The sequence below is a fragment of the Vulpes vulpes genome, chromosome 14 (assembly GCF_048418805.1).
Source record: "Vulpes vulpes isolate BD-2025 chromosome 14, VulVul3, whole genome shotgun sequence".
Taxonomy (NCBI): Eukaryota; Metazoa; Chordata; class Mammalia; order Carnivora; family Canidae; genus Vulpes; species Vulpes vulpes.
In genome coordinates this window covers 119,165,727-119,190,653 of record NC_132793.1, presented here as the reverse complement: position 1 = coordinate 119,190,653, position 24,927 = coordinate 119,165,727, and the positions used below count along the sequence as shown (strand labels likewise).

Genomic DNA, 24,927 nt, shown 5'->3' with positions numbered 1-24,927 from the left:
CAGATGTGCTGGTTTTCTGTGAATAAATAGGATGTACAGCTGCACTGTATGGCAGTACTTGCTGCTGCAGGGAGGTCGAATGGGAAATCTACAAGGGGAGCCTGAGAGGAAGGGGATTCTGGTTATTAAAGGTAGGAGAACTGAGTCATGGAATTCTGAAGTATTTGAGCTAGGAAATCCCTCAGATGGCTCTCAACACAGAATCTTGATGGTGTTATCAGTTCACTTTGATACACTAATGCCACATCACAAACAACCTTGTAATTCTGACTTATAGCCCCAAATACTTATTTATTGCTTATAGGTCTGTGGGTGGCAGAGGCTTAGCAGAACTCAGCTAGATTTGTCTTCAGGCTTCTTCATGTGTTCTCCTCATGTCACCTCTTTCTGAGACTCAGAATGAAGGCAGCTCCATCTTGGGTCATGTGGTTTTCATGGTGGAGGGTGGACTGTCAAAATCGAGTTGAGTCCCACCTGCTTCTTAAAGCTTGTGCTCAAACTGGTGTGCTCACATTCACTCTAATTCTGTTGGTCAAAGCAAGTCATATGGGTGTCCCCTCAGCTGGTGGGGCAGGAGAGCACTGCACCTACATTGGAGCATGGCAAGAGTGGGGCAGCAGGAAGAATTGTAAAACAAATAGCACAACCCACCACATAGGGTCTACATCAAGATTATCTGGAAATGTTTGTTAGTAACATAAATTCTTGGCCCTAGCTACATTGGGGTTAAGTGAAAATCTTGACAAAAGTACATGGATTGGAATTTTTAGCAGGAAGTCCCAGTGGATTTTGAGGATCATCTAGGCTCAGGTGCCATATTATAAATTGTACATGCATGAATGAGGTATGCCTACCTGTCCTGTTGAATGTTTGAGTTGTAGACAATATTAGTGATTTGTAGAGTCTGAAGGACTGGTAACTTTCAAAATTTACCTTGACGTTTCTTTTGTCTTAAGAGAGTGCAGTTCGATGCATGGTCAAGCACATCAAAATGAGGATTCCCTGATCTTTTTTGAGACTCATTTCCATGCTAACCCTTTGGAGGAAGGTATTCTTCGTTTTCCCAGGGAGTGACTGGTCATTTAGTTACTCTGATTTAGAATATTAGTGAAGGATTGTGCATTAGTGAAGCATTAAAGGAGAGGGACCAACCTCCAGCTTCCTGGAGTGGAGGAATTAAAGTAAAGGGTGGTACTAAGCCTTAGTACTAAGGTAACCAATTTACATACATTGTGAAACATAGGTCCTCTGTTTTTGTTCTCTAGGAATGTAAAGATTACAAAATGTAAAGATTACAGAATAACAGTGAGCCAGGAAAGAAGCGCAGTAAAACTACAAAGCTCAATGAGGGAGAGGGATCTTTAGCATCCCGGGGTTTGGAGAAACCTTGCTGTCCTAATGCGCAGTGATGTTTCAGGACCACGGACAGCACACCACTTTCACTCTCCATTCCTTATTTGATGCCTAAAACCTGGAACTTTGAAATCACTATGTATGTGTATACTATTTATTTTGCTAATGCTCTGCTTCTTCCCCTTTCTTTGGCTTCTTGAACTTCTCATATTACAGAACCCAGCTCAAATGTCCCCTCCTTGATGACATAGGCACTGTCTTTCCCTGTCACTGTAATAACAGCTTTGGTTTTCTGCTGTTTTCCAGATAGTCTAGGTTTTTGGGTAAGTGTTGATTTGATTAGAACTGCACCTCTCTTTTCTTCCAAATCTCCCTAGTCCTTAATGGGTTTTCCATCCTCCTGACTTCGCGGTGGAGACGACAGATATTATTCCCACCAACCAGGAGGGAGAATGCAGAATGCAGGGAGGCTTAATGCTTCACTCAGGGATAGACAATGATGCAAAAATTTCACTGTGACCCAGACCTCCCCTCTGAGCAGAGGCTGACTGTTGTTTACTCTGCTGCTATATGGATAAGGATGTCTGAAGCTTTAAGGGCTAATTTTTGTAAGCAGCACTCAACATAGTACTTAGTGTTTGTGAAGAGGATGAAGGCGTCCTGCCAGCACCAGCTCTCTCCCAGTTGGGGCTGGATGGAAGATGATAGCGGGTTTGCAGACAAGCCTTCCCTGGGCTTCTCCTCTGACTCACAGGACCTTTGGTAGGGGCATAATTATTGCCCAGAACCAAGGTTTAGGTGGGCCCCTCGTGAGGAGCTTTCAGCATCATCCATGTTGTGCTGGCTTTGCATTAAGTCAGCTTCTCTTCTGCAGGCAGCAGGCTTAGGCTTTCAGAGAATTTTTAAAGGCAGGAAAGAGATTTCTGATGTGTCCATCTGCTCTTTTCTCCAGTTCCCTGTCTCTGCATCCTCCCTTCCATCCTTTCCTCTTGTCCATTTCTCTCCATCTTTATTTCCTACTCCTATCTTCTCCTTCTCCCTTCCTCCCTTTTTTAAAGCATTCTTTTCTTTTTCCTCCCCTTCTCCTTGCCTCCTGTATGTCATTCCCTCTCCTGCAGCTTTCAGCACACATTTACTGAACATCCCTGACTGGTTCCTTGGGATCTAGAGATGACTTACCCCAGGCACTACTGGCCACAAAAGGATGTTCAGCCCTGCAGGAGATGGACACGTGAACAATGATCTTGACTGTGCTCAGTGTTATGGCAAAGGGGTATTCAAGGGGCAGTGAGATATGGGTGCTCCCCACAGTCTCTGCTGGGAGGAGTCAGTTACTACCAGAAGGATGTACTACCCCCACCCCCGAAATTACTACCATATAAAGAGTTGGGTATTTTGCTTTTTCACCTAATGTTTTATTTTCCAGAACTTTTCATCTGTCCATAAAAGTTTCTGAGAAATATTTTAGTTGATGAGTGATGCTTCATTAGTGGTGTAGTTATATGATTGTAATTAATACTGGATCACACCTTTGTGCATATTCTGTAGCCTTGTTTGGGGATTTTTTTTTTCCTGAGGACAGATTGCTAGCTATAAGTTTTTAGATCAAAGGTCATGAACGGCTTTAAGGCCCTTGCTATATTTTGCAAAATTGTCTGGTTCTCGATCTTATTGAGAAACACCAGCTCTGAAGAAAATATAAATATTATCAGTTTCCTGTTTTATACATCTGCCTAGTATTGTGTTTGATGTCTTGGCTCAGAAGCTTTTGTATGTTGGAATTCTTATTTGATGAAAGCCCTTTCATTATCATGGTGACAAGCCTGGACTCCCTTCCACACATGGTGTTAGAGTTCCCATGAGCTGGCACCTGCATACCTCTCCAGATCCCCACTCTGAGGTCATAATTCAGCCATATAAAACCACATACAGATCCCCAAGCACACCAGCTGCCTTTTTCTGTAGTGTCTTTTTTCTTTTGCCATGTGGCTAATTCCTACTCATTTTTCCAGCTCAGATAAGCATTTCTCCCCCTGGAAAGATCTGGAAGGTCTGTGTGTAGGGGTGCTCTGTGCTCCTCCCCCAATCTCTGCTCTTCTCTCTGCCTCAGCCCTTCCCAGTCTCCCCCACTGGCCTGAGAAATCCTTAAAGGCATACACTGTTTCTTTTAGCTACACACATTCCTTCCTTAAATATTTATTGAGTGCAGTTCCTGCTATAGAAGATAGCAAAGAATGAACAATGCATAACTCCACTGAGTATTTACATGTGCCAGGCCTGTGCTAAGCACTTTATGTATATATGCCCCTTGCACTTCTCCCAACAGCCTTATGAGGCAGGAACATTTGTCCCCATTTGCAGATGGAGAAACTAAATCTAGAAGAGGTTAAATCACATGGAGAATAAGCGGGTAGAGATTGGAACTTGTATCTGAGTCTGGACATTCTGTTCTTACGTATCACTGATCCAAGGATATGAGCCATGCGGAGCATAATACACTTTAGATCACCGCTATTACCACAGAATGAGTGGCAGTCTCTGGCATAACCTGCTGTTAGACTTTTGTTGAATTTTTGATTAGATATTTCATTTTCTTCCAAGTGTTTAAACAGTGGTTGTTATATAGAGCTTGTCATTATTCATATCTGCTACTTGTGAGAAGCAGGGTATCATTAATTTTCTTACAAATGTGTGATTTTTACTTTGTTAAATTCTTAAAAATTATAGACCATCAAATTCACTCTTCTTGGTGTGAGATCTTACACAGATTTCCTGCATGAAGAAAGGGAGCCCTGGAATGCTAGGTCCTTGGGTCACAGACCTCTGGTTCTTTCTAAATTGCATCTGATCATGGGTGTTCATGGACTCTAGAATGTGGAAATGTTTTAAGATGTGACAGAAGGATGTTTGATGGAGCCAATGCTAGGCCGGAAGTTAGGGAACCTTGGGTCTACCCTACACCCCTGTTAGTTATGTGAACATAGGAGGCCACCCCATTTCCGTATGGGGTCAGATCAGACCTATCATTCCACAAGAGTCACTCCATGCCAACAGGTCTGCAGGGCATAACTCTCATAAAGCGCAATTCTAAACGGGTTGTCTGGGCAAAGTATCCTTGTCAAGTTTTCCATACTAAAAAGGATCAATGTTTGGAAAAGATGGAAATTCAGTTCCCCTCTTGCATATTCACATTACATATCCATAAAGTGAAGAACCTGGGAGTTCCTGTTATATAAATAATCTTTTCTGCTTAATCCAGAATTTTCTAAACTCCCTACACGTGGGAATCCCCTTTGGGAGTAGTATCTACTTAAACCTCTGAGCTAGAGTTCCAGAGAACGTGATTCTGAAAGTGCCAGTTAAAAGGCAAAGGCACTGCTAATTTTAAGGAGAAAAGGAAAAAGTCACATCAGCCCTTGCCTTATTATTGACATGTTGTTTTAGAAATATACTTGCCCGTGAGAACACCAGAAGGGACCCCTTGCAGTAGCTACACACGCTGTCTGCTGGTAGTTGGGGAGGAGGTGGATTTGAACACAGGCTGCACCATCTGATTCTAGGAAGAGCAGGGTGGGGCTGATCTTCTGGTGCACAGTACATTAAATACCACCTTTCAAGCTGAGCCTGAAAAACCCTCTATTAAATGTGACAGGGCAGACAGCTGCCTGAGGGAGGTCATGTTCTGGAAGCTGTGCACCAACAGCTGCTGATGACTCACATTTTCTTGCTTCTTGGTGCCCAGGAAAACCTGTGCACCAGCTTGTCTCTGCTTTGGATATGTAGAGCCCGCACCTCTTCTTTCCCTTGGTCCTGGAGTATCCTCCCTGGGAATGGCAAATTGTGCAGGGCTTCTATCTTAGGGCTAAGAGGCAGGTTGTAGAGCCTGGGAGTGGTTAAGCTTGAAGCAAGAGACCTTCTGCTGGGGAGCAGAATGTGCTGGTTCATACTTGTCTTCCTTGATTCATGGCTTATAGTTTCTTGTCTCATGGCTGTGATAACTTTGCTCTGCATCTTAAGCTATTCATCCGTCAAGAATCAGTCTAGGGATCCACCTGTCTGTTCATTCTTCCATGCATTCATGTATGCATCCATCCATCCCTCTGTCTGTTCATCCATCCATCCATCCATCCGTCCATCCGTCCAGCCAGCCAGCCAGCCAGGCTGTGTCCAAGTATTGGAGATATAGCACTGAAGAAAATAGATGGAATCTTTACCTCCATGAAGCTTACGGTCTTGTAAGGACAGTTGCAGGGCATAATTGCAGTTGGCACCATTATCCACATCGATGTGTATGCTGGTGTCCCCCGTGAGTCATGTCTGACACAGTCAGTGGGGGAGTACCATAACTCTGATGTCAGTGGGCAAGTCACCTTTTAGACACCTTTTAGTCAGTGGGCAAGTCACTATATATAGTGTGTGGGATGTACTGTAGTCAGTACTGTGAAACAAAGTGGGTAGAGGTGTGGGGTTTGCTGATAGGACAGAGGCGTACAGTATTCTAGACAGGGCAGCCAGTGGGGGTGGGAGGGGATCTGAGTTAAGTGATGCTGAATAGAGACCTGAAGCAAATGAGAAAGTGAACTTTTCCTTGGTAGTGGGATTCCAAATAACAGGGTCTCACTGACCTTGACTCTTACTCTGAAGGAAATACGGTGCTGATGCATGATGCCAACAGAGGGTCCTGAGCAAGCTCATGCCCTGTTTCTGCTCAGCAAGCTTTCCCTGATTCTTTAGTTTGGGTTGACGCTTTTTTTCTAGGCTTGTACAGTATCCTCTGCCTTCCTCTCATGGCTGATGCCATGGACCATTGTGGGGGCTCTGGGGTGCATTTCCTCAGAGGATCCTGGTGGGATCAAGCCTCAGTTAACCTTAGTGAGCACTCTGTATGGGATTTGCATGCCTGCCTGCCTGGCTGCCTGCCTCTCCCTCCTTCTTCACTCCGGTTTATGCAGTTGATTCCCATATACACTATCTGCCTTCAGTCCTTGTCTCAGGTTCTACTTTCAGGGAAACCCATGGAAGACACTCCCTTGGAAGTGGCTACCCTGAATTGTTATTGTCTGTTTACTGTCTCTTTCCCTACCCAACAGCTGGGGCTTAAGGAAGAGGCTGTGTTTTATTCATCACTGCATCTCCAGCTAGGAGATAGTACAAGTATAAATAAACACAGGGAAAAACACTTTTCAGCCTCTAAGAAATGCAAATTAACAAATATTCATGACAACCAAGGATGCTTGGTGATTTATACATGGCAATTGGGGCAATACTTTTGGGAAGCTATCTGGTCAGATTTATCAAGGGCCATAAACAAGGTTCATACAGTTTGACCCAGTTATTAGGCTTCTGAGAATTAGCCTAACAATTCAAGCCGAGGGAAAAGCCTTGTGTGCTGAGACGTTCATTGCAGCAATTAAGTACCATTGTGAAAAATTGAAAGTAACTTGGTGTCCAACAGTAGGGGGATAATTAAACAATTTATTGTGTATCTGTAAGATGGAATATTTTATAGCCACTTACTGATGCTCATGGAGAACAAACATGTCATAACTTGGGGGCACCCTTATGGTACAAGGCAAAAAAGTTGTGTTCTTTTTGGCTCCTAGAATTTGCTGGTTTTTTTGCTGCCTCTGGGCCCTGGCTACCAGACCTCTCTGTCCAGAAGACACTGAATGTTCACCTTCCCTGGCCTTCTTCCCCACCACTTGTTTGGAACAACTCATCTCGACTTATTTTCTAGGTGTGAGCTGGCTTTGCCTGGCCGCCAGTAAGGGCGGCAGGCCTTTACTTTGCTCCCATGACGGGCACCCTCCCCTTCTCCTCTGGTAACCCTGTAAGCCTATGGCTTGGTAAGCCTCTGCCACTTCCTCCATCAGCTCCAGGAGAGCACATTCCACTCTGTCCCTGGTTCCTCCTGGCTCATCAGGGCCTGGCCTTGGGCTGGGAGCCGAGGCAGTGAGGCAGCATGTGATGGGAGCACAGAGGAGTGGATGGATATGTGCACAGTGATCATAACCACAGGGAATCAAGGAAAGCAGAAAAAGGTGGAGAGAAACCTCAGCATTTTGCCTGGAGGTCGTTCTGGGGGAGTTGCGTTTACCCTATAGTCTTTCTGCTAACTTTTAAAATGTCTCTAAATTAAGGTTTGTTACAAATAATAATAATTCCTTAATAAACTCCTGTTCTATGAATGGCCTAGTTTCTTCAACAAATGAATGGGATCAGAGAGGGAGGAAGGCTGGTAGAGATCCCAGGAAACTGCAGAGAGCCAGTTGCAGAGTGGAGACCAGGGATGGATTCCCCATCGACCCACCCACTGTAAAACCAAACAAAATTGAACATGGTCTGATTATTAACTCGTATGAAGGACTTACTGTTAACTGGGTCCATTAAGATGATGAGTTGTGGTTACATTTATTTAAAAGCCCCTTAATGGTTGGAGATATATACTGAAGTGATGTGTATGGGGAACAGTGTTTGGGATTTATTTTAAAATACCTCAGCAAAAACAAAACAGAAGTGTTGGTGGGGGGAGTAGGACGGGTGCAATGTGAATGGCTGGGTATTGAAGATTTTTGAATCTGGGTGATGGACCCGAGTGGGCTTTTTTATGCCATTTCTTTACTTTTGAATATATTTGGATATTTTTATATTAAAAGTTTAAAAAATTTTTTGGCTTTTCCCCAGTGACACTTAAACACTTTGCTTGGCTTTTCAGAGTGACCGACTCCTCATCAAAGGCGGACGAATCATCAATGATGACCAGTCCTTCTATGCTGACGTCTACCTGGAAGATGGACTTATAAAGTGGGTTGACCAAAACGCACTTTTTTTTTTCTTCTTTTTAAAGATTTTAATTTTAAAGTAATCTCTACACCCAATATGGGGCTCAGATTACAACCTTGAGATCAAGAGTCACATGCTCCACTGACTTGAACCTGCCAGGCTTCCCCAGAACACGCCTATTAAGAAGCTAGTCTCGTGGCACCTGGGTGGCTCAGTTGGTTGAGTGTCCAACTCTTCATTTTGGCTCAGGTCACCATCTCGGGGAACTGGAATCCAGCCCCACATCGGGCTCCCTGCTCATCAAGGAGTCTCCATCTGCTCGCTCTCTCTAATAATAAATAAAACTTGAAAACAAAAAAAGAAGCCAGTCTTCCTAGGCTGCCAGACCCTTAGAGTTCTGTCCCAGGATGACTGTGCTGTGAATATCAGGGATGGAGGGGCACCTGGCTGGCTCAGTCGGTTCAGCGGCCACTGTTGGCTCAGCTCACGATCCCAGCGTCCTAGGATTGAGCTCCGCATCAGGCTCCCTCCTGGATGGGCAGCCTGCTTCTCCCTCTCCAATGCTTGTGCTCTCCTGGTCTCTCTCTCTCCGTCTCTCTCTCTCTCTCTCTCTCTCTCTCTCTCAAAGAAATAAAATCTTTAAAAATAACATCAGGGATGGAGAGATTCAGGGAGGTCCAAACTACAGGTGGAGAGGGGGTCAGTGGTTCTGGAGTGCCCCTGCCCTGCCAGCCTCATGCAGGCCATCAGATGCACAGGAGGCAGTGACATGCACACGGCCGGCCCCTGCTCTGTTGCAGGAAGTGGAGGGCCAGGGAGATAAAACAGCTGCTGCATGTTGTCAGCTAGGGACAGGCGCAGATGTCCACCTAGTATGTAGAACTGAATTCACAGCTCTTTCTTCTACCTGCCCACAATTTTTGGATTAAGTGTTGGGAGCCAGGAGAGAAAGGAAGAATGTTAGGACAGAGCCATGGCGCTTAAGTAAAAGACACTCACTTTGTGCCTATTGGCTTTTTCTCTAGCTGTAACATCCCAAGTGCTCATCCGCTCAGTCACTGCATTAAAAAAGCCCAGACTGGGCAACTGAAACCATAGAAACGTACTTCTCCCAGGCTGGAGGCTGCAAGTCCTGGATCAAGGTGCTGGCAGAGATGGTTGCTTCTAAGATCTCTCTCCTTGGCTTGCGGAGGGCGTCCTCTTACTGTGTGCTCACGTGGTTGTCCCTCTGCACACATGTGCACAGGACACCAGTCCTGTTGGATCAGGGGCCCCATCCTAATGGCCTTATTTTAACTTAGTCACTTCTTTAAAAACCCAATCTCCAAATACAGTTGCATTCTGAGATGCTGGGGGTCAGGGCTTCAACGTAGAAGTTTGGGAAGCACAGCTCAGTCCATGGTGGCTTTGATGTGGCCTCCACATTTTATCAGCTAGCGATGGAGAGGTTCAACTCTCTTTCGTATAACCAGTGCCCTGGATTCGCTGGCTGCTCAGCATCTTCCCCTGGAGTCTGGGAGAGTAGGAGCCAGAGACTGTGTCGGTCTCCAGCCCAGAGGCAGAGGGGAATGTGAGCAAGGTGAAGGTCAAACAGGAATGGGGTGTATTAGCAGGACCGTCTGGTGCCCATGTAGGCTTTGATGAGGAGGAAGAGGAGGGGGAGGAGGAGGGGAGGGAAGAGGAGGGGAGAGAAGGGCCGTAGATGGCTGTGAGCATTGAGAGACCATGCCTGCCAAGTGCCCATCAAAGAGCTCAGGGAGTGTGGAGCCCTTCCCTGTCTCCCTCTGCCTGCCCCACCTCCAGTCCCAGACTCCGACCATTTCAAGTGCAGCCCAGGCCTCGCTTCCTCCGGTGGATTCCCTCCTCTCACTTCTTCCCAGCCACACTGAAAACATGGTACCCACAGAGCTAGCCCAGCAGCTCTCACCCAGAACCTTGCATCCATAAATCCTCTGCCTGGAATGCCTTGCCCCTCTGCTCATTCTCATTCTGACCCCTGTTTCCCCAACTACTCTTTGTCCTGTGGGTCCAGCTCGTGTGGCTCCTCCTTCAGGAAGCCTTCCCTGACCCCCGTGCTGGCAGTTTTCCTCTGCTGGCCGGCCTGTTGCCAGTCCCCACACTCCTCATGCTGCTCTTGCCCCTGACTAGGGACGTTGCCTTAGGGCCTCCCCGCCTGGGGCCTGGCACAGTGCCGGATGCAGAGACGTACCAGGAGTATTGACCACAAGTGTAGCAGAGGAACCCCGACCTGTCAGGTGGCAGGACCTTGGTCTTAGCCACAGTACAGCCTGGAACCAGAGGAAGAAAGGCAGAGGTGATGGTGGTGGGGAGTGAGCTTTCTAGGTCAGTCCCCTGCTTGGATAAGGAGACAAGCATTCCGGGATGAACTCTGGTTTGTGGGCCTCAGGGTTCTGGGGCAGGAGGGGTAAAGGATGCTGACACTTTTCCGGGACTACCTATCCACCAATCGCAGGAGACTGAGGTTAGCTCCCCAAGAGCCTTGCATTCCAGGATGTGTATACATGGAACAAGAGCTCATGGGTCAAGCTGCACTTATTAAGTACTTGCTGTATGAGTGTGAACACCTAGAGTCATGGAACGGTGGCGGGCCATGTCCAGGAAATATGCGGTGTCCACAGATTCACGATTTGTCAGCTCCTCTTAGTCAGAAACCCCTTTTTTATTGGACTCTCTTATTTCTCCATGTCACCCCACTAAGCAGAGCGAGTCTCCAGGTGGTCCTTTGGAGCATGAGTCCCTGGCTGGCTGGGAAGTAGGTGCAGGAGGACTGGGACCCAGAGGGGGGCCACCTGCACTGACCCCAGGCAGCACTTCCTAGCATGGGGAGGCCCAGTTGTGTTCCTTCACTTTGAACCCCAAGAATTTCTTTCTCTTGTGGCCATTTTGCCAAGTGTTCCTAGAAGCTCTTCAGCTGTGTTATGATTCATTGAGGATTTTGTCCGATTTGCAAGCGCTGGTGACTCAGACGTTGGCCGCCGAGTGCGTGTGAGTGGGGTGAGGGTGGTGTTGGGGGTGCGGGAAGGGAGGTGCCTGGCCAACTCACAGAGCCTCCTGTTCCCTCGCTCCTTTTCCACACACGCTCCCATTGAGAACCATTTGGGTTCTTCCTAATGCGCTGGGGGTTCCATCCGGTTTAATCCAAGTTTGGGAAGAATCTGCTCCTTCTATGTAAGGGAAGCAGGAAGACAGTTCAGGCTGGTGGGCAGAGCCTATATTAGGCCTGGAGGGACCTGGCTTGAGTCCAGACCACCACTGATTTTCTGTGTGGCCTTGGACAAGTCACCGTACCTCTTTGAATTCTGTTTTCTCTTTTGCAGACTGTGAATACTTCCTATAAAGAGAGGTGACTGTCAGGCCTTTCAAATGGACTCAGAACAGTAGTACTTGTTGGCACTGCAGCATGGTGACTGTGTCACACACCCAGTCAGACCCCAGGTACCCACAAGTAGGGCTGTGCTGGTGTGTACAGCTCGTGCCCACTCTGGGTCATGCCCAGGCCTTTGCCGGCATCAAATGTTTGAACATTAGCCTGTTGTCTTTAAAAGCCAATTGAAGAATTAAATGAGATGGTCTGAGAAGTGCTTAGAAGAGCCAGTGGTCAGGAGTGATCTTCTGCTGTAGGGTGTGGGGCATCTCCTCCTGGACCCCCTGCCCTTCAGCTCCTGACATGTTGCCGTGTGTTTGGAGCTGGACAGTGGGAGGATGGGGCAAGGCAGGAGTCTGCAAATTGAGATGGAAATGATGGAGGGAAGGACATTGGCCTCAGAAGCAGCAGTGCCTTGGTTGTGGGAGGGGTCACGGTAGTGGTTCCTGGCACTGTGCTTTTGCTAGACGTATTCCCGGTTTCAGGACAGAGTGCAATGCCCTGATTCTGTGGAAGAGCCCCATGGGGATCCCTCTGTACCCCAACCCCACTTGCCTAGACCAGTCCTGCCCAGCGGGCCAGAGGAGCCAGGAGCATCTGCTTCTGCCACTTGAGTGTGGGTTCTGTTTGGGGCTTCACGTTATGTTCCCAAAGCGACACTGCCTTGTATCTTCATTACTGGTGTTTTTATGTGACTTAGAATATTGTTGCCTAAGATGACGAGTTCAGAACAACTATATGTTTTTTTAAAATAAAAATTGCTCATATTCAGATCTAGTGGTCTTCATCAGGAACCGACCTTGGAGGCCGATGTATCTGCCCTGGTTCTGGCTGAGCCTCCCCTCCACCCCCTGTATGTCTCCTGATTCTGGTTCCAACAGAAGAAACACAGCCGCCGCCACGCGGGGCAAGACGTGATGGTCATTTTGTTCAGAAAAAGTCTGCTATCTCCAGCATGATCCTCTCTAGGGAGGTGTTACGATGTTAGTGGCTTTTTCTCGTGGGTACTGAGAAGTTAGGCAGCTTTCCTAAGGTCAGTGCTCAGGAGACCTAAAAGGAGAATCCTGGTTGCCTGTCTATGTTAGCTTGCGTGGCTGGCGTGACAGAGCACCCCACACCGGGCAGTCTAAGCAACAGACATTGATTCTCTCATGGGTCTGGAGGCTGAAAGTCTGACATGAGGATGTCAGCAGGGTTGGTTTCTTCGAGGCCTCTCTCCTTGGTGTGTAGACGGCTGTCTTCTCCCCATGTCCTCACATGATCAACTCTCCTTGCGGGTCTGTGTTCTTGTTTTCTCTTCTTATAAAGACACCAATCCTATTGGATTGGGGCCCACCCTAACACCCTTATTTTACCTTAATTGTCTCTGTAAAGGCCCCATCCTCAAATAAGTCACATTCTGAGTCTTTGGGGTTAGGGCTTCAACATAGAGCGTTTGGGAGGGTTGCACTTCAGCCTATAGCACTACCTCTCACAGTTTGCAGAGCTAAGGGGACTTTAGACTCTGTCTCCTATAGTCACTGTCCTCAAGTGGTTGACAAAAGTGTGCGAGTTACTCTGGAATGACAGGCTATTCTGAGAACCCTTTGCCACCACCTCCCCCTGGAAGTCTTCCCAGATTCCTGGGCTGGTGAAGCAGCCCCATATACTCCCCCCACCCCTCAGCTGTACTGCACTGTGATCATCTGCCCACATGCCTCTCCTCCTTATTTACCGTGAGCACCACAAGGCCAGGAGCCCTCCCTGAGCATTCTCTGTCTACCCAGTGTCCTACATAGGATCTGGCTCAGAAATGTTTACCTAATGGAACTGAAGCCACACAGTTGACTGCCATCTTGTTTGCCTTTTAAGACCCAAAGGCCATTTCTGTTGTTTGTTTCCAGACAAATAGGAGAGAACTTAATAGTTCCTGGTGGAGTGAAGACCATTGAGGCCAATGGGCGGATGGTGATTCCCGGAGGTATCGATGTCAACACGTACCTGCAGAAGCCCTCCCAGGGGATGACTGCTGCTGATGACTTCTTCCAAGGCACCAGGGCAGCACTGGCAGGCGGGACCACAATGATCAGTGAGTTGCACCCCTGCCTTGGGCACATGGACAGTGACTTTGGCTCATCATCGCTGGCAGCAGCAGCAGCAGCAGCATAATGCCCAAGCTACACCAGGCACTTTGCTTAGAGGACCAATTAATGTAATTCTTACCACAACCTCCCATAGAGGCTGTGCCACTGGTGGTACACAGAAAATTTTATAGGCAATACAGACATTTGAAAGTTTGAATTATTTTAATGGATTTGAAGTTAAATAACTAGCACATCATGGGTATTATTGCTTAGGGTGAGATTGAAATTCACATTTACATTTTTAGAAACTATGAGCTCATTTAAAGAAAAGTATTAAGGAAAGAATGATATGGGTCGTAGGGAGATAAATAAAAAAATTCTTGCATCTGGTGTGCACATGGCTAAAGTTCTGAAACCAGTGCTATAGGTGTTATGGTGAAAGATAGGGAAGTAGAGGCTGAGACAAGTTGCTGAAGGTTATGTAGTGGGGAAGTGGTTGTACTAGTTGGCTTTGATGCTGCAATGCTGTTATAATGCTGCATAATGAACAATCCCCAAACTTCAAGCATCACTTGTTTTTCTTGGTCAAATGTCTGAGGGACTAGGAACAGGACTGGAGTGAGTCTGCTTCAGGATGTGGGCTGGGTTTGGACAGGCACCATGGATTTCCCACCCTGGAGCCAACAATCAGCTCAACCATGCCCTTCTCCTGGCAGATGGCAGAAGTACAAGAAGGGTCTGGAAGAAACTTGCCACCCCTCTTGCCACCTTTTGTCTTCACTTACATGCTGAAGTTCTGTTGGCCAAAGCAAGTGCATGGCCAAGGCCAAAGTTCCTGGGATTGTACTCTGCCCACCATGAACCATGGTGAACATGGAGAGGAGAGGAAGCATTGTATACAAACGTACAAGCCATTACCACAGGGGCTTCTTGGGATGCTGGATTCTTCTTCTACAGCATTTTGTACTCTCCTGTATTTTTTGAAGTAGTTTGTCTTTCTTGGATTCCATTTTTATTTTAAGTTTTGAATTTTATTATTTTTTTTTTTAGATTTTATTTACTTATTAATGAGAGACACACAAAGAGAGGCAGAGACATAGGCAGAGGGAGAAGCAGGCTCCCCGTGATGAGCTTGATGCAGGACTTGATCCCAGGACCCTGGGATCATGCCCTGAGACAAAGGCAGATGCTCAACCACTGAGCCACCCAGGTGGCTTTAATTTTCTTAAAGATTGTATTTATTTATTTGACAGAGAGAGAGAGCGCGCATGAGCAGAGATAGGGACAGAAAGAGAGGGAGATGGAGAAGCAGACTCCCTGCTGAGGGCAGAGCCTGACATGGGGCTCTGTCCCGGGACCCCAAAATCATGACCTGAGCTGAAGTCAGATGCTTAACCTACTTAGCCACCCAGGTGCCCTTCTTGGATTCCATTTTAATAAATGATTTTATTTAAATAAGCAACAATTGATTTTTAGTATTCTTTCAACTGATAAGCTCTTTGGGTCCAAGTGGCTCATCCCTGAGCTGGCTACAACCCAGCCCATCTCTCTCCCTCCCCTTTGGAAGTACACTGGGCTGGAGCTGGCTAGTGTGGGTGGAGCTCATGTGTCAGAGCTGCCTCGTCCTCCTGAACCAGGAAGGGATGGCCCAGCTCATGAGACAAGCATGGTCCTCATCCCTTCTCCACAAAGCAGCCTTTGTATCTGCTCATTGGGAAAGTGAGAGAAGCCCAGATGTTGGACCTGGATGGTTTTGGACTTGGATCTTAGCTGTCCAGGTTTATTTATTTATTTTTAAAGATTTTATTTATTTATTTATTTATTCATGAGAGAGAGAGAGAGAGAGAGAGAGAGAGAGAGAGAGGCAGAGACACAGGCAGAGGGAGAAGCAGGCTCCATGCAGGGAGCGCAACGTGGGACTCGATCCCGGGTCTCCAGATCACGCCCAGGGCTGAAGGTGGCACTAAACCGCTGAGCCACCTGGGCTGCCCAAGCTGTCTAGGTTTAATCCTGATCGTTGCCACTCAGCGCTGCATGATTATGGGCAGTATTTAGGCTCTCTGTACCTCAGCTTCCTCATCTGTAGGATGGGCTTTATTATATGAGCCTCCCCCAACCATGGTGTTGCTGAAAGACATACATACATGAGGTTCCTAAGTGTAGTACATGGCATGTGGCAAGTACTTGGATATAGGAGCTTGGATGGTTCTGAGAGGTAGAGATGGAAGTTGCAGGCTCCAGTGACTTGTGTGGAGTGAGTATAGGACAGAGCCCTGGATGAGGAGTCAGGACCTCTAGGATCCTTGTTTGTTTTTTTTTTTCCCATCATCAGCTTTGAGACTCTTAGGGGAGGCCCCCCACCCATCCTTGGGCCTCATCCACCCACCCCATCTGGAAAAGAGTGGCTTTCACAATGTGTTTCATGGAACACCAAAAACCTATGAAAGCACCAGGAGGACCATAGTGAGGGGCAGGGAGGTTCTGAGTCCCCACCCCATGTTTTCATTCAACAGGTGTTTACTGAGGGTGGGTTGCTCTGTGCCAGACACTATGCTGAGTGTTGTGGGAGGGAATAAATAAAGCAGACATGGTGCTGATCCTCCAGTGGTTACAGTTATGGGGAGTGGGGAGTTATGAATCCTATACGATTGTACACACGTGTCTATAATCTGTGACTAAGGCTACAACAGAAAGCTGTGCACGGAGCTTTGAACTGAGGGACGAAGTGCTCAGGGAAGGTGTCCCTGGAGAAGCAGCATTCATGCAGGGATCTAAAAGATGAGTGTGAATTAGCTGAGTGAAGAGGGTGGAGGAGAGCAGCTCCAGGGAGAGGGAGCACCCTGTGATAGGAGAACACTGCTTGCATTTAAGAGACGATAAAGGCCCATGAGGCATGAGTGTAGAGACTTATGGATGAGATCATGTGAGATGAGACAGGGAGGTGAGGATGGTACCAGTGGTACTCAGTGACTGAGACAGGAAGTTTGGACTTTTCCAAATGGATGATAGGCAGCCATTGAAGGATTTTAAGCAAGGAATGATGTGATCTGCTTTGGGTTTTAAAGAGACCAGAATAGAGTGGCCTAGGTTGGATGTGGCTGGACCTGAGGCGAGGGATCGCTGTAGCTGAGCTGACACAAGAGGGTGACTAGGCCTAGGAGTGTGGCCATGGAAGTGGACAGAGGCAGACAGCTCCAGGGAAATGTGGGATGGAAATCTAAGTACTTGGTGATGGGTCAGACATGGGAATACCTGAGAGAAAGGAAGTGTCAGGAATGATCCTTTGGATCCCAGCTGTGGAACTAAGGTGGTATCTTCACAGCTGAGGAAGTGGCAGGGATCAGATTTGCAAGGGAGGACAATGTTGCATGAGGTTTGGGACATTTTATTCTCGAAGAGCTTTTGAGTCATCCTGATGGAGAGGTCAGGGAAACAGCTGGTTTCAGAGTTCTGCAGCTAAGAGGGAGTGGTACATTTTAATGAGCAGCTGTATTGAAGGATATTCCAGGACCAATCTGTAAGGAATTTGACCATTTAATGGCCAAGTAGAGGCAGAAGAGTCTATAAAGAGACAGGAAAAATGGCCACAGTAGTAGAATAAAAGCCAGAAATCCATGTTGTCACAGAAGCCAAGAAGAGGGATTGATTCACTGTGCCCTGAGAGGTCCCGTGGAGTCAGGACTGGAGACATAGAGATTGAATTAGCAGAGGCCGATGCTTTAGATGGGTGGAGGGGTGAGTGGGTGGAGAATAAGGACTACTCTTGATAGGGAAACAGGGCTGTAGCTGGAGGGATATGCAAAGTCAAGTGAGGTTTAAAAGTCAGGTGTCTCCCCTTTTGTTTGGTTTATATTTTTTAAGATCTTATTTTTAAAAAGGGGTGATGAAGTTAACATTCTTTTAGCCTATAAGGTCTTGTTCACCTTTTTAGCTACATCAGTATGGAGTAGTGGGAAAGGGTTCAGTGCAGCTGATGGAACTCTTTGGATCTTCCTCCCAGCACTTACCTAGTTGTGGTGACTTTATTTTTTTTTAATTATTTATTTATTTATGATAGTCACACACACAGAGAGAGAGAGAGGCAGAGACACGGGCAGAGGGAGAAGCAGGCTCCAGGCACCGGGAGCCCGATGTGGGATTCGATCCCGGGTCTCCAGGATCGCGCCCTGGGCCAAAGGCAGGCGCCAAACCGCTGTGCCACCCAGGGATCCCGTTGTGGTGACTTTAGACAAGTTCCGTACCCTCTTTGAGCCTCAGTTTCTTCTTCTGCTAAGGGAGATATTAATAGTCACTTCACAGGATGGTTGGGAGGATTTAATGAGATAATTTATAGAAAGCCTTGTGGCAGTGTCTGAAGCATAGTTAGCATTCAGTAAATAACGGTGATGCTGCTGCTGCTGAAGATGACAATGACAATGGTGATGATGTCACTGTTGATGGTTATGGTAATGATAGTCACAGTGATGGCAGTATTGACAGTGATGATGAAGAGGGTGGCGATGATGATGATGATGATGGTGGTGGTGGTGCTGATGATTGTAATGATGGTGGTGGTGATGGTGTTGATGGTGTCATGATGGGGTGATAGTCGTGATTAAGGTGGTGGTGATGCTGATGGTGATAGTGATGATAATGATGGTGATGATGATGATGGTGATGATTATAGTGATCATGATATTTAAGGTGGTGATGATGATGATGGTGATGGTGATGATGGAGATGATGATGATGTGATGGTGATGGGATGAAGAAGCTACTTGAGGCTACCATTGGAACAGCTTGAGTCCTGTTTTACAATATTGATACATATTTTTCTTTCATAGTTGACCATGTTGTCCCTGAACCTGGGTCTAGCCTGCTGACCTCTTTCGAGAAATGGCATGAAGCAGCTGACACCAAATCCTGCTGCGACTATTCCCTCCATGTGGACATCACAAGCTGGTACGATGGTGTTCGGGAGGAGTTGGAGGTGCTGGTGCAGGACAAAGGTCAGTTAAAGCCTCAGAATGGGGGTACAGTTCTGGAATCCCCGGTTCTTTGTTGCGTCTCATTATGTAAGAGTTAAAAAATCCCTTTATCTGCATTTGCTGTGAGCCCAGCTATGAGCTACACACTGCCACATAAACAATGGAAAAACAGGATCCTCCTTAAGGAATCTGTCCTCTTCTTTTTCAAGCCCTTTGGTGGTATCCCTGGGTTCACAGAAGAAAGCCTGATTTCATGTTAGCTTAACATGCAAGGCTCTTGCTGATCTAGGCTCATTTCTCTTTCTCTACCTAAACACATCTGGGGTACTTGTTATCCTGGGTGCCATCCCCTGAAACCTGCTTCACTGCTGGGCCTGTGCTCAGGCTGTACCCCCCTGCCAGGAATGCCCTTTCTTCTACCCTGCTGCCCAACATCAACTAGCACATTCTTCAATTTCCCCAATCAGAATTGCTCATCCCTTAAATATCCATATCAAGCTACTCTGGCCTTTTGAGGGGGCACCTTCTCCATTGTTCTTGGATTATGGGACACTGGTTCTCTGTCTGGCTCTTCTGTTAAACCCTGAGCTCTATGGGGAGGGAGTCTATCTATCTCTATCCCACTGCAGCTCACTTCTGTTTGGGCTCATACTGGGCATCCCTGCACAGTGTGGACACTACAGTGTGCATCGTGTTGAGGTGACTTGAACTGAAGGTACATGAAGCAAAGAATACGAGAACAGGATGAACCAGGGCAGGAGTGCTCAGTCTGGGAGAGGAGCAGTTTTGGAGGCTCTCTGAAGAGGCAGCCTCGGATGAAGGAAATGCTTCAAGGAGAGCTCAGGGGTGTTTTCAATTTGTAAGATACTCTGTTTTCTCATTATAAAAGTATATTTGCCACAATATAAGAAAGTCAGAAAATCAAGAGAAGGAAAAAAAAATGTTTCTCTTCTGGCCCTACCCCCAGTTACCACTTACATTCATGTTAAGGATTATTGCTTTCCATTCTCTATTTAGATGATTTTCTCCTTATATAGTTAGACGAAAGTAGTTATTTGGAATCTTTCTGTTTTCACTTAACATTTTATGAGTAATCATTACTTTTCATTAATAACTTCTTAATGACTTGTAATGTACAATGCAATGGTTAACTTGCTTAGCTATTTTCTTTTTATTGGGCACTTAGGTGCTGTTTGCTTTATTGTAAATAGTGTTATGGTGAACATCTTCATATATAAACATTTGTTTGTATCTCTAATTGTTTCCTTAGATTTCCAGAACTGGAAGTATAGGGTCAAGGTTTTAACATTTTACAAGATCATGACACTTTTAGCCAAATTGCTTTCCTGAAAGGTGCACACACTTTCATGCCCATAATCCCCCGGTCTTTGGCTCTTTGCATGTTTGCACCTTTGGGTGTTCTTTCCTCTATAAAATGCTTGCAAATTCGATGAGCCAAATTCAATCTACCACTATACACTGTAGTTCTTTTATCATTAATTATGGTAGACATTTTGCATACCTTTATGTCAATGTCCAGTTATGTTCTTTGCCCACTTATGAGTTTGGGTTTTGTATGTCTGAGTTCTCCATATCGAGAAGGCAATGTCTGTTCATTGCAGTTGTTGTGAATCACACTCTTGTATAGAATCATAATCCAAGGGAATTTACCATGTTGTGTCTTGCCTTTCTTACCTAGTGTTAAATCCTGAGTAGTTTCCCACTTTACACCGTGGGCTGCATCACATCATTATTAGCAGCCTGATTACATGTGGGGATGTGGAGGAGGGTCAGATGGAACACCCGGTCACAGGAGAGTGCCACAGCTCTGTCAGGAGGGGGACTTTGTGGGGTAGTATTTATTGCATTGTCTTAGAAGAAGACAGAGGATTTTCTTCTCTTGGCCAGATACCTGCACAGAAGTGATTTGGGGAAGTTTTTAGGAGCATTCATGGTTTTAAGTGTCCAACTCCTAATATAGAATTTTTTTTATTGATTTAAGTTTCAGAATTAGTGCGTGTTTATTGAGAAACAACAATTTGGAAGTGTCTAAAGTAAAAAGTGATAATTTGGTGTTCATCTTCCCAGGCAATTTTCCTATTTGTGTAAGTGTATACACACTTACACATACATCACCCTTATATGCATGCAACTGTAATGTGCATCATCTTGCACCATGCTTTTTTTCACTCAATAAAATGCTGTAGATCACCAGGCCCTTCCACTTAGCAACATGTGACCTTGAGCCAGTCATTCAATATCTGTATATCTCAGTTTCCCTATCTGGAAAATAGAGGTCATAAAAAGGTTGTTTTGAAGATCAAGTGAGAGGAAATACATATAAAGTACTTAGAATACCGCTGGCCCCTGGTAAGGCTTCTGTGTTTTTATTTTATTTATTTTTTAATTACATTTTTTTTAAATTGTAGTTCAATTTGCCAACATATAGCATAACATCCAGTGGCTTCTGTGTTTTTAGTTATTTCTTTTATCATCATTCCATCATTTCTGATAAGACCTCCAGAGTATTCAATTTTATGGAGGTACTGGGTTGATCTACTTCCTATTGGAAAATATTTAAAATTGTGTTGTCAGGGCTCCCAGGGAGCAAACTCTAGAGATTAGTCTGCAGGAAATGAGTGTGGATTAGTTTCCTATTGCTACTATAATAAGCACCCCCAGCTTGTGGTGTAAAACAACCCAAATGGCAGTTCTGGAGGCAGGAAGTCTGAAGTGGGCCTGGGCCTTAGGGGTCAACTCAAGGTGCTGGTGGGGCGGGTTCTTCCTGGGGGCCCTGGGGAAAACCCTTCCTTGCCTTTTCTGCCCCCAACAGGCTGCCCATATGCCTTGGCTCATGACCTCTGATCCTTCTAGCCACTGCCTCCCCCAACATTGACTCTGACTTCTCCCCTGCTTCTTTCACTAAAAAGGACTCTGGTGATCACACTAGGCCCTTTCAGGTAATACAGGATGATCTTTTCTCTCAGGCTCCTTAATTTAATCCCATCTGCAGGTTCCCTTTGTTGTGGGGGCACCATATTCAAAGGTTCTGAGGATTAGGGTGGGGACATCTTGGGTTGGGGGGGGGCTGTTATTTTGCCTCTCCCAGAGTGATCATTGGATCAGCACCTGTGAGTGAAGCCCAGGAAATAAGATTGGCTGCAAGGAGCTCTGAGACCTGGACACCCTGCCAAGGGATCCTGAGGAAGCCAAGGGGGCTGGGGACTTCATAGCTCCCATCAGCCAGGCACTGGGTATGGCCCCGCTGGGATGGGGCATGGCCTTGAGCTGAGCTACTCTGTACATGGAGGATGGTTCAAACAGGGCTGACAGCTGAGGGTCATCTGCCTGCAGCTCTCCCAGCAGCTGGGGGAGGGGGAGAAGTCCTTCATTCTGAAGGGGCTCATGACAGCATCCACTTCAGCCTATTTCCAATTGCTATTTCAAATAGTGTTATGGGAAAACATTTTTGTAAAGATATTCATGCTTGTCTGTGCAAAGATTTCATAGGGCGAATAGCTCTGCAAGTGGACATTGGGTGCTGTCCACCCTCCATCTGTGTGGGCCTATTGGTGTTGGGCTGGGGAGCCAACACCAATGAAGGGGGAGTGGGTGAAGGGGGCGTGGTTTCCAGGAGCAAGTTTGGCAGCTCCATTGACCAGAGCCCAGTGAGAAAGCTGCTGGGTCTGTCTCTAACTTGGCTTCGTTTCTACAATTGGGCAGCATTACTGTTTTCTCTCAGACAAGTCCCATTGGAATGACTTATGTCACGTACCTTACAGGAATCAGCAGGGTGTAGGATGATCCCAGCAGTCGGCTGCCTGGGTTCAAACCCTACCCTTCCACTTCCTGGCCATGTGATGCTGGGCGAGTCCCCTAGCTGACTCTCTCTGAGGTTGCACAGTGGCCCCTCATCCATAGCACTAGGGCTCTGTTACTGGGTGCAAAACCCACAGTCTGAGCTCAGTGTTAATTCTCCACCTGGATGCCAGGTGTTTGTTGTCACAGCAACCCCAGAGGTACATAGTACATGGTGGGGATTGCTTTACTTGAGGTACTATGGATGGTGAGCTACTAAGCCCAACTGGAACCCAGGCATTGGGGACCTCATGCAGAGCTTGCTGCTCCATATGTCCCTTGATACTCCACATGGAGTGAAATAAAAGGGGTGCCCTCTGTGGAGAGAGGTCCTACCCTGACCTGCCTTGGTGATGCAGGAGGAAGTAGTGCTGCCAGGGCCAGGGGCCCGCGTCCACACTTGATGGGCTCTGGCAGGACAGCAGACTGCAGTGAGAAGGGCTGGTGTCTATACAGCCACCCACAGAGGCAGTGCCCTCAATAGTAGAGCTTTGGTCAGGAAGCAGCATGTCATCTCTGGGGCCTCACACCCACCGCCTGTCTCCCCCTCCCAGGAACCTGAGGCAGTGTGGTCCCTTAGGCAGGATCCTCAACACTTACCCCCTCTCCTGCCAGGGACTTCAGCCTTGTTCATTGTTTGATGGCCCCTGGGATACTTAATAGTGGTGCCTCTGAGACATGGAGGGAGGCCCTAAACCAGTCCAATGTTGGACGTTCATCCTTGTAGATGGGCTCAAGCAACCACACCTCCTGGAAGCCTTTCCTGCTTGCTCTGTGCTCCAGGCTGGTGTCCCCCTGGAGCTCTCACAGCCCCAGAGGGGGCTTCTCCAGCAGGGTTGTGGGGCTCAGGGCTCTCGCTGCCCTCATCTGCAGAAAGTACTCCGGTAGGAGTGGGTTTTTCTCCTCTCTGTTCCTGGCACACAGTGGCTTCCTGCTTAGTTGTCTCATTGGGAGAAGGAGGCGCTTGGATTAGATCGCTAGTTCTGCCAGGCCAAGGAGCTCGTGGAAGCTGAACAGAGCCTGGCCCCCAGACAGCTGAACCCAAATTCCCAGAGGGATGTGTTTGCAAAGCTCAGGTGTTCTGATGCAAAGCAGAGTCAGGATCACTGGCCAGATGGCTGCTCAGGGCCTGCCCTGTGTCCACCCCTGTGTCAGGGTTTTAGCAGTGACCCAAAGGAACATCAGCCTCCTATGACCCCCTGGCCCAAGGATGGGTCACAGGCTCTACCTCACATTCCCTGAAGGAGACGACCTGAACCCTCTGCTCTAGGGTGGATGGGCCAGCAAAGTGCCCTCCTCTGGCACCCAGAGGGTTAACGCAGATGGACTATAGGTGTTGCTAGGACCAGAGGGTCTGGAGGGGAAACAAGATAAGAAATTCGAGGCTCCTCAGTAGAGGCTGGCCCCTGTCCAGAACAATTGTTCTTGCCTTTTCCTTCCTGTTGGCCAGTCTTGTGTCTGAAGTTGGGTGGATGGTTATAAAGGATGTTGTTATCAGGGCTCCCAAGTGCATGGATTCCTTCTCATCCTCAAGGCAAGCAGCACTGTCATGAGCCTTGGCTGAAGCCACTTACCCTCCTCGATACACCCGTCGCTCCATCAAAACACAGGTGGGATCATTTACAAGCCCCACCCAGCCCTGCCTGGTCTTCTTTCTCCTTCCCAAGGTCTCAGTGAATGGTGGTGACCTCAGGGCTCCAGTCCAGGCTCACCTTCCTGAGGGGCCTTCAGTTTCCATAGTATCCTCACCATCCATCCCCCTGTGACCCTGGCCCCAGCTCACGTAGGATATGGCTTTCAGGATGCCCCCTGGGGGCTCAGACTTACCAGGTTCTCCCAAACCCATTACCCTTTCCAGTAAACTCTGCTGTCACACTGGGTCCCCGTCTCTGTGAGGGGAACCCCTGTCTAGCCATTCACTCAAGGCATGGGAACCATGTCAGTGGTCATTCTCCATGTGCCTTTCCCACTCTCTCCCCTCCCCATCCGTCACTGGATCCTTTACTTTGTGTCTGCAGTAGCTCAGCTCTGACTATGGGTCTCCACCCAAGTCCCTTTCCTGGTAGGGGGGCTCACTGTGTCTTGTCCAGATTCCTCCTTGGCCTCATCCCTGGTCTCCGCACCTAGTCTTACTCCTCCAGTGCATTATTCTCCCAGCCATAGATATGGGATATAAAAAAGCAATTAGTGTGAACACCTGCAGTGACTCCACAGTATCCCCACGGTCAGTGTCAAGTTGCTTATGTGGCTTTCAAGGGTTTTTCCTCAGATTCTTACACCTAGGAGAGGTACAGCAAATATTGGAGAGCTAAGTTCCTGAAAGATGCTCTTACCGACTCCTGTACCCCAAGTGTTTTTTTTTAGCACACGTCTTGCATAGAGTAAGCTCTCAGTAAATACTTAATGCATGAATGAGTAAGTTAGGGAAGGAAGAGAGGGAGGGAGGAACACACCTGGTCTCCTTTCCTAAAGCATTTTTAGCACAGCCCTCTCTAAGTCAGAGGGCTGGCTCAGGAAT

The 24,927-nt window shown here is 47.2% G+C and overlaps 1 protein-coding gene across 3 annotated transcripts in view; it reads left to right on the top strand.

Moving 5' to 3' along the window:
* Positions 1-24,927, top strand: part of CRMP1 (collapsin response mediator protein 1) — a 72,758-nt gene that overhangs the window by 15,466 nt on the left and 32,365 nt on the right. For 2 of the 3 annotated variants that reach the window (XM_025998163.2, XM_072737803.1), the window contains exons 2-4: positions 8,069-8,157; positions 13,405-13,589; positions 18,408-18,572. In XM_025998163.2, the coding sequence (XP_025853948.2) occupies positions 8,069-8,157; positions 13,405-13,589; positions 18,408-18,572 (439 nt within the window). Of the gene's footprint in view, positions 1-6,900; positions 7,093-8,068; positions 8,158-13,404; positions 13,590-18,407; positions 18,573-24,927 lie in introns of those variants that run through there. The other variant, XM_025998154.2, reaches the window with a different exon arrangement.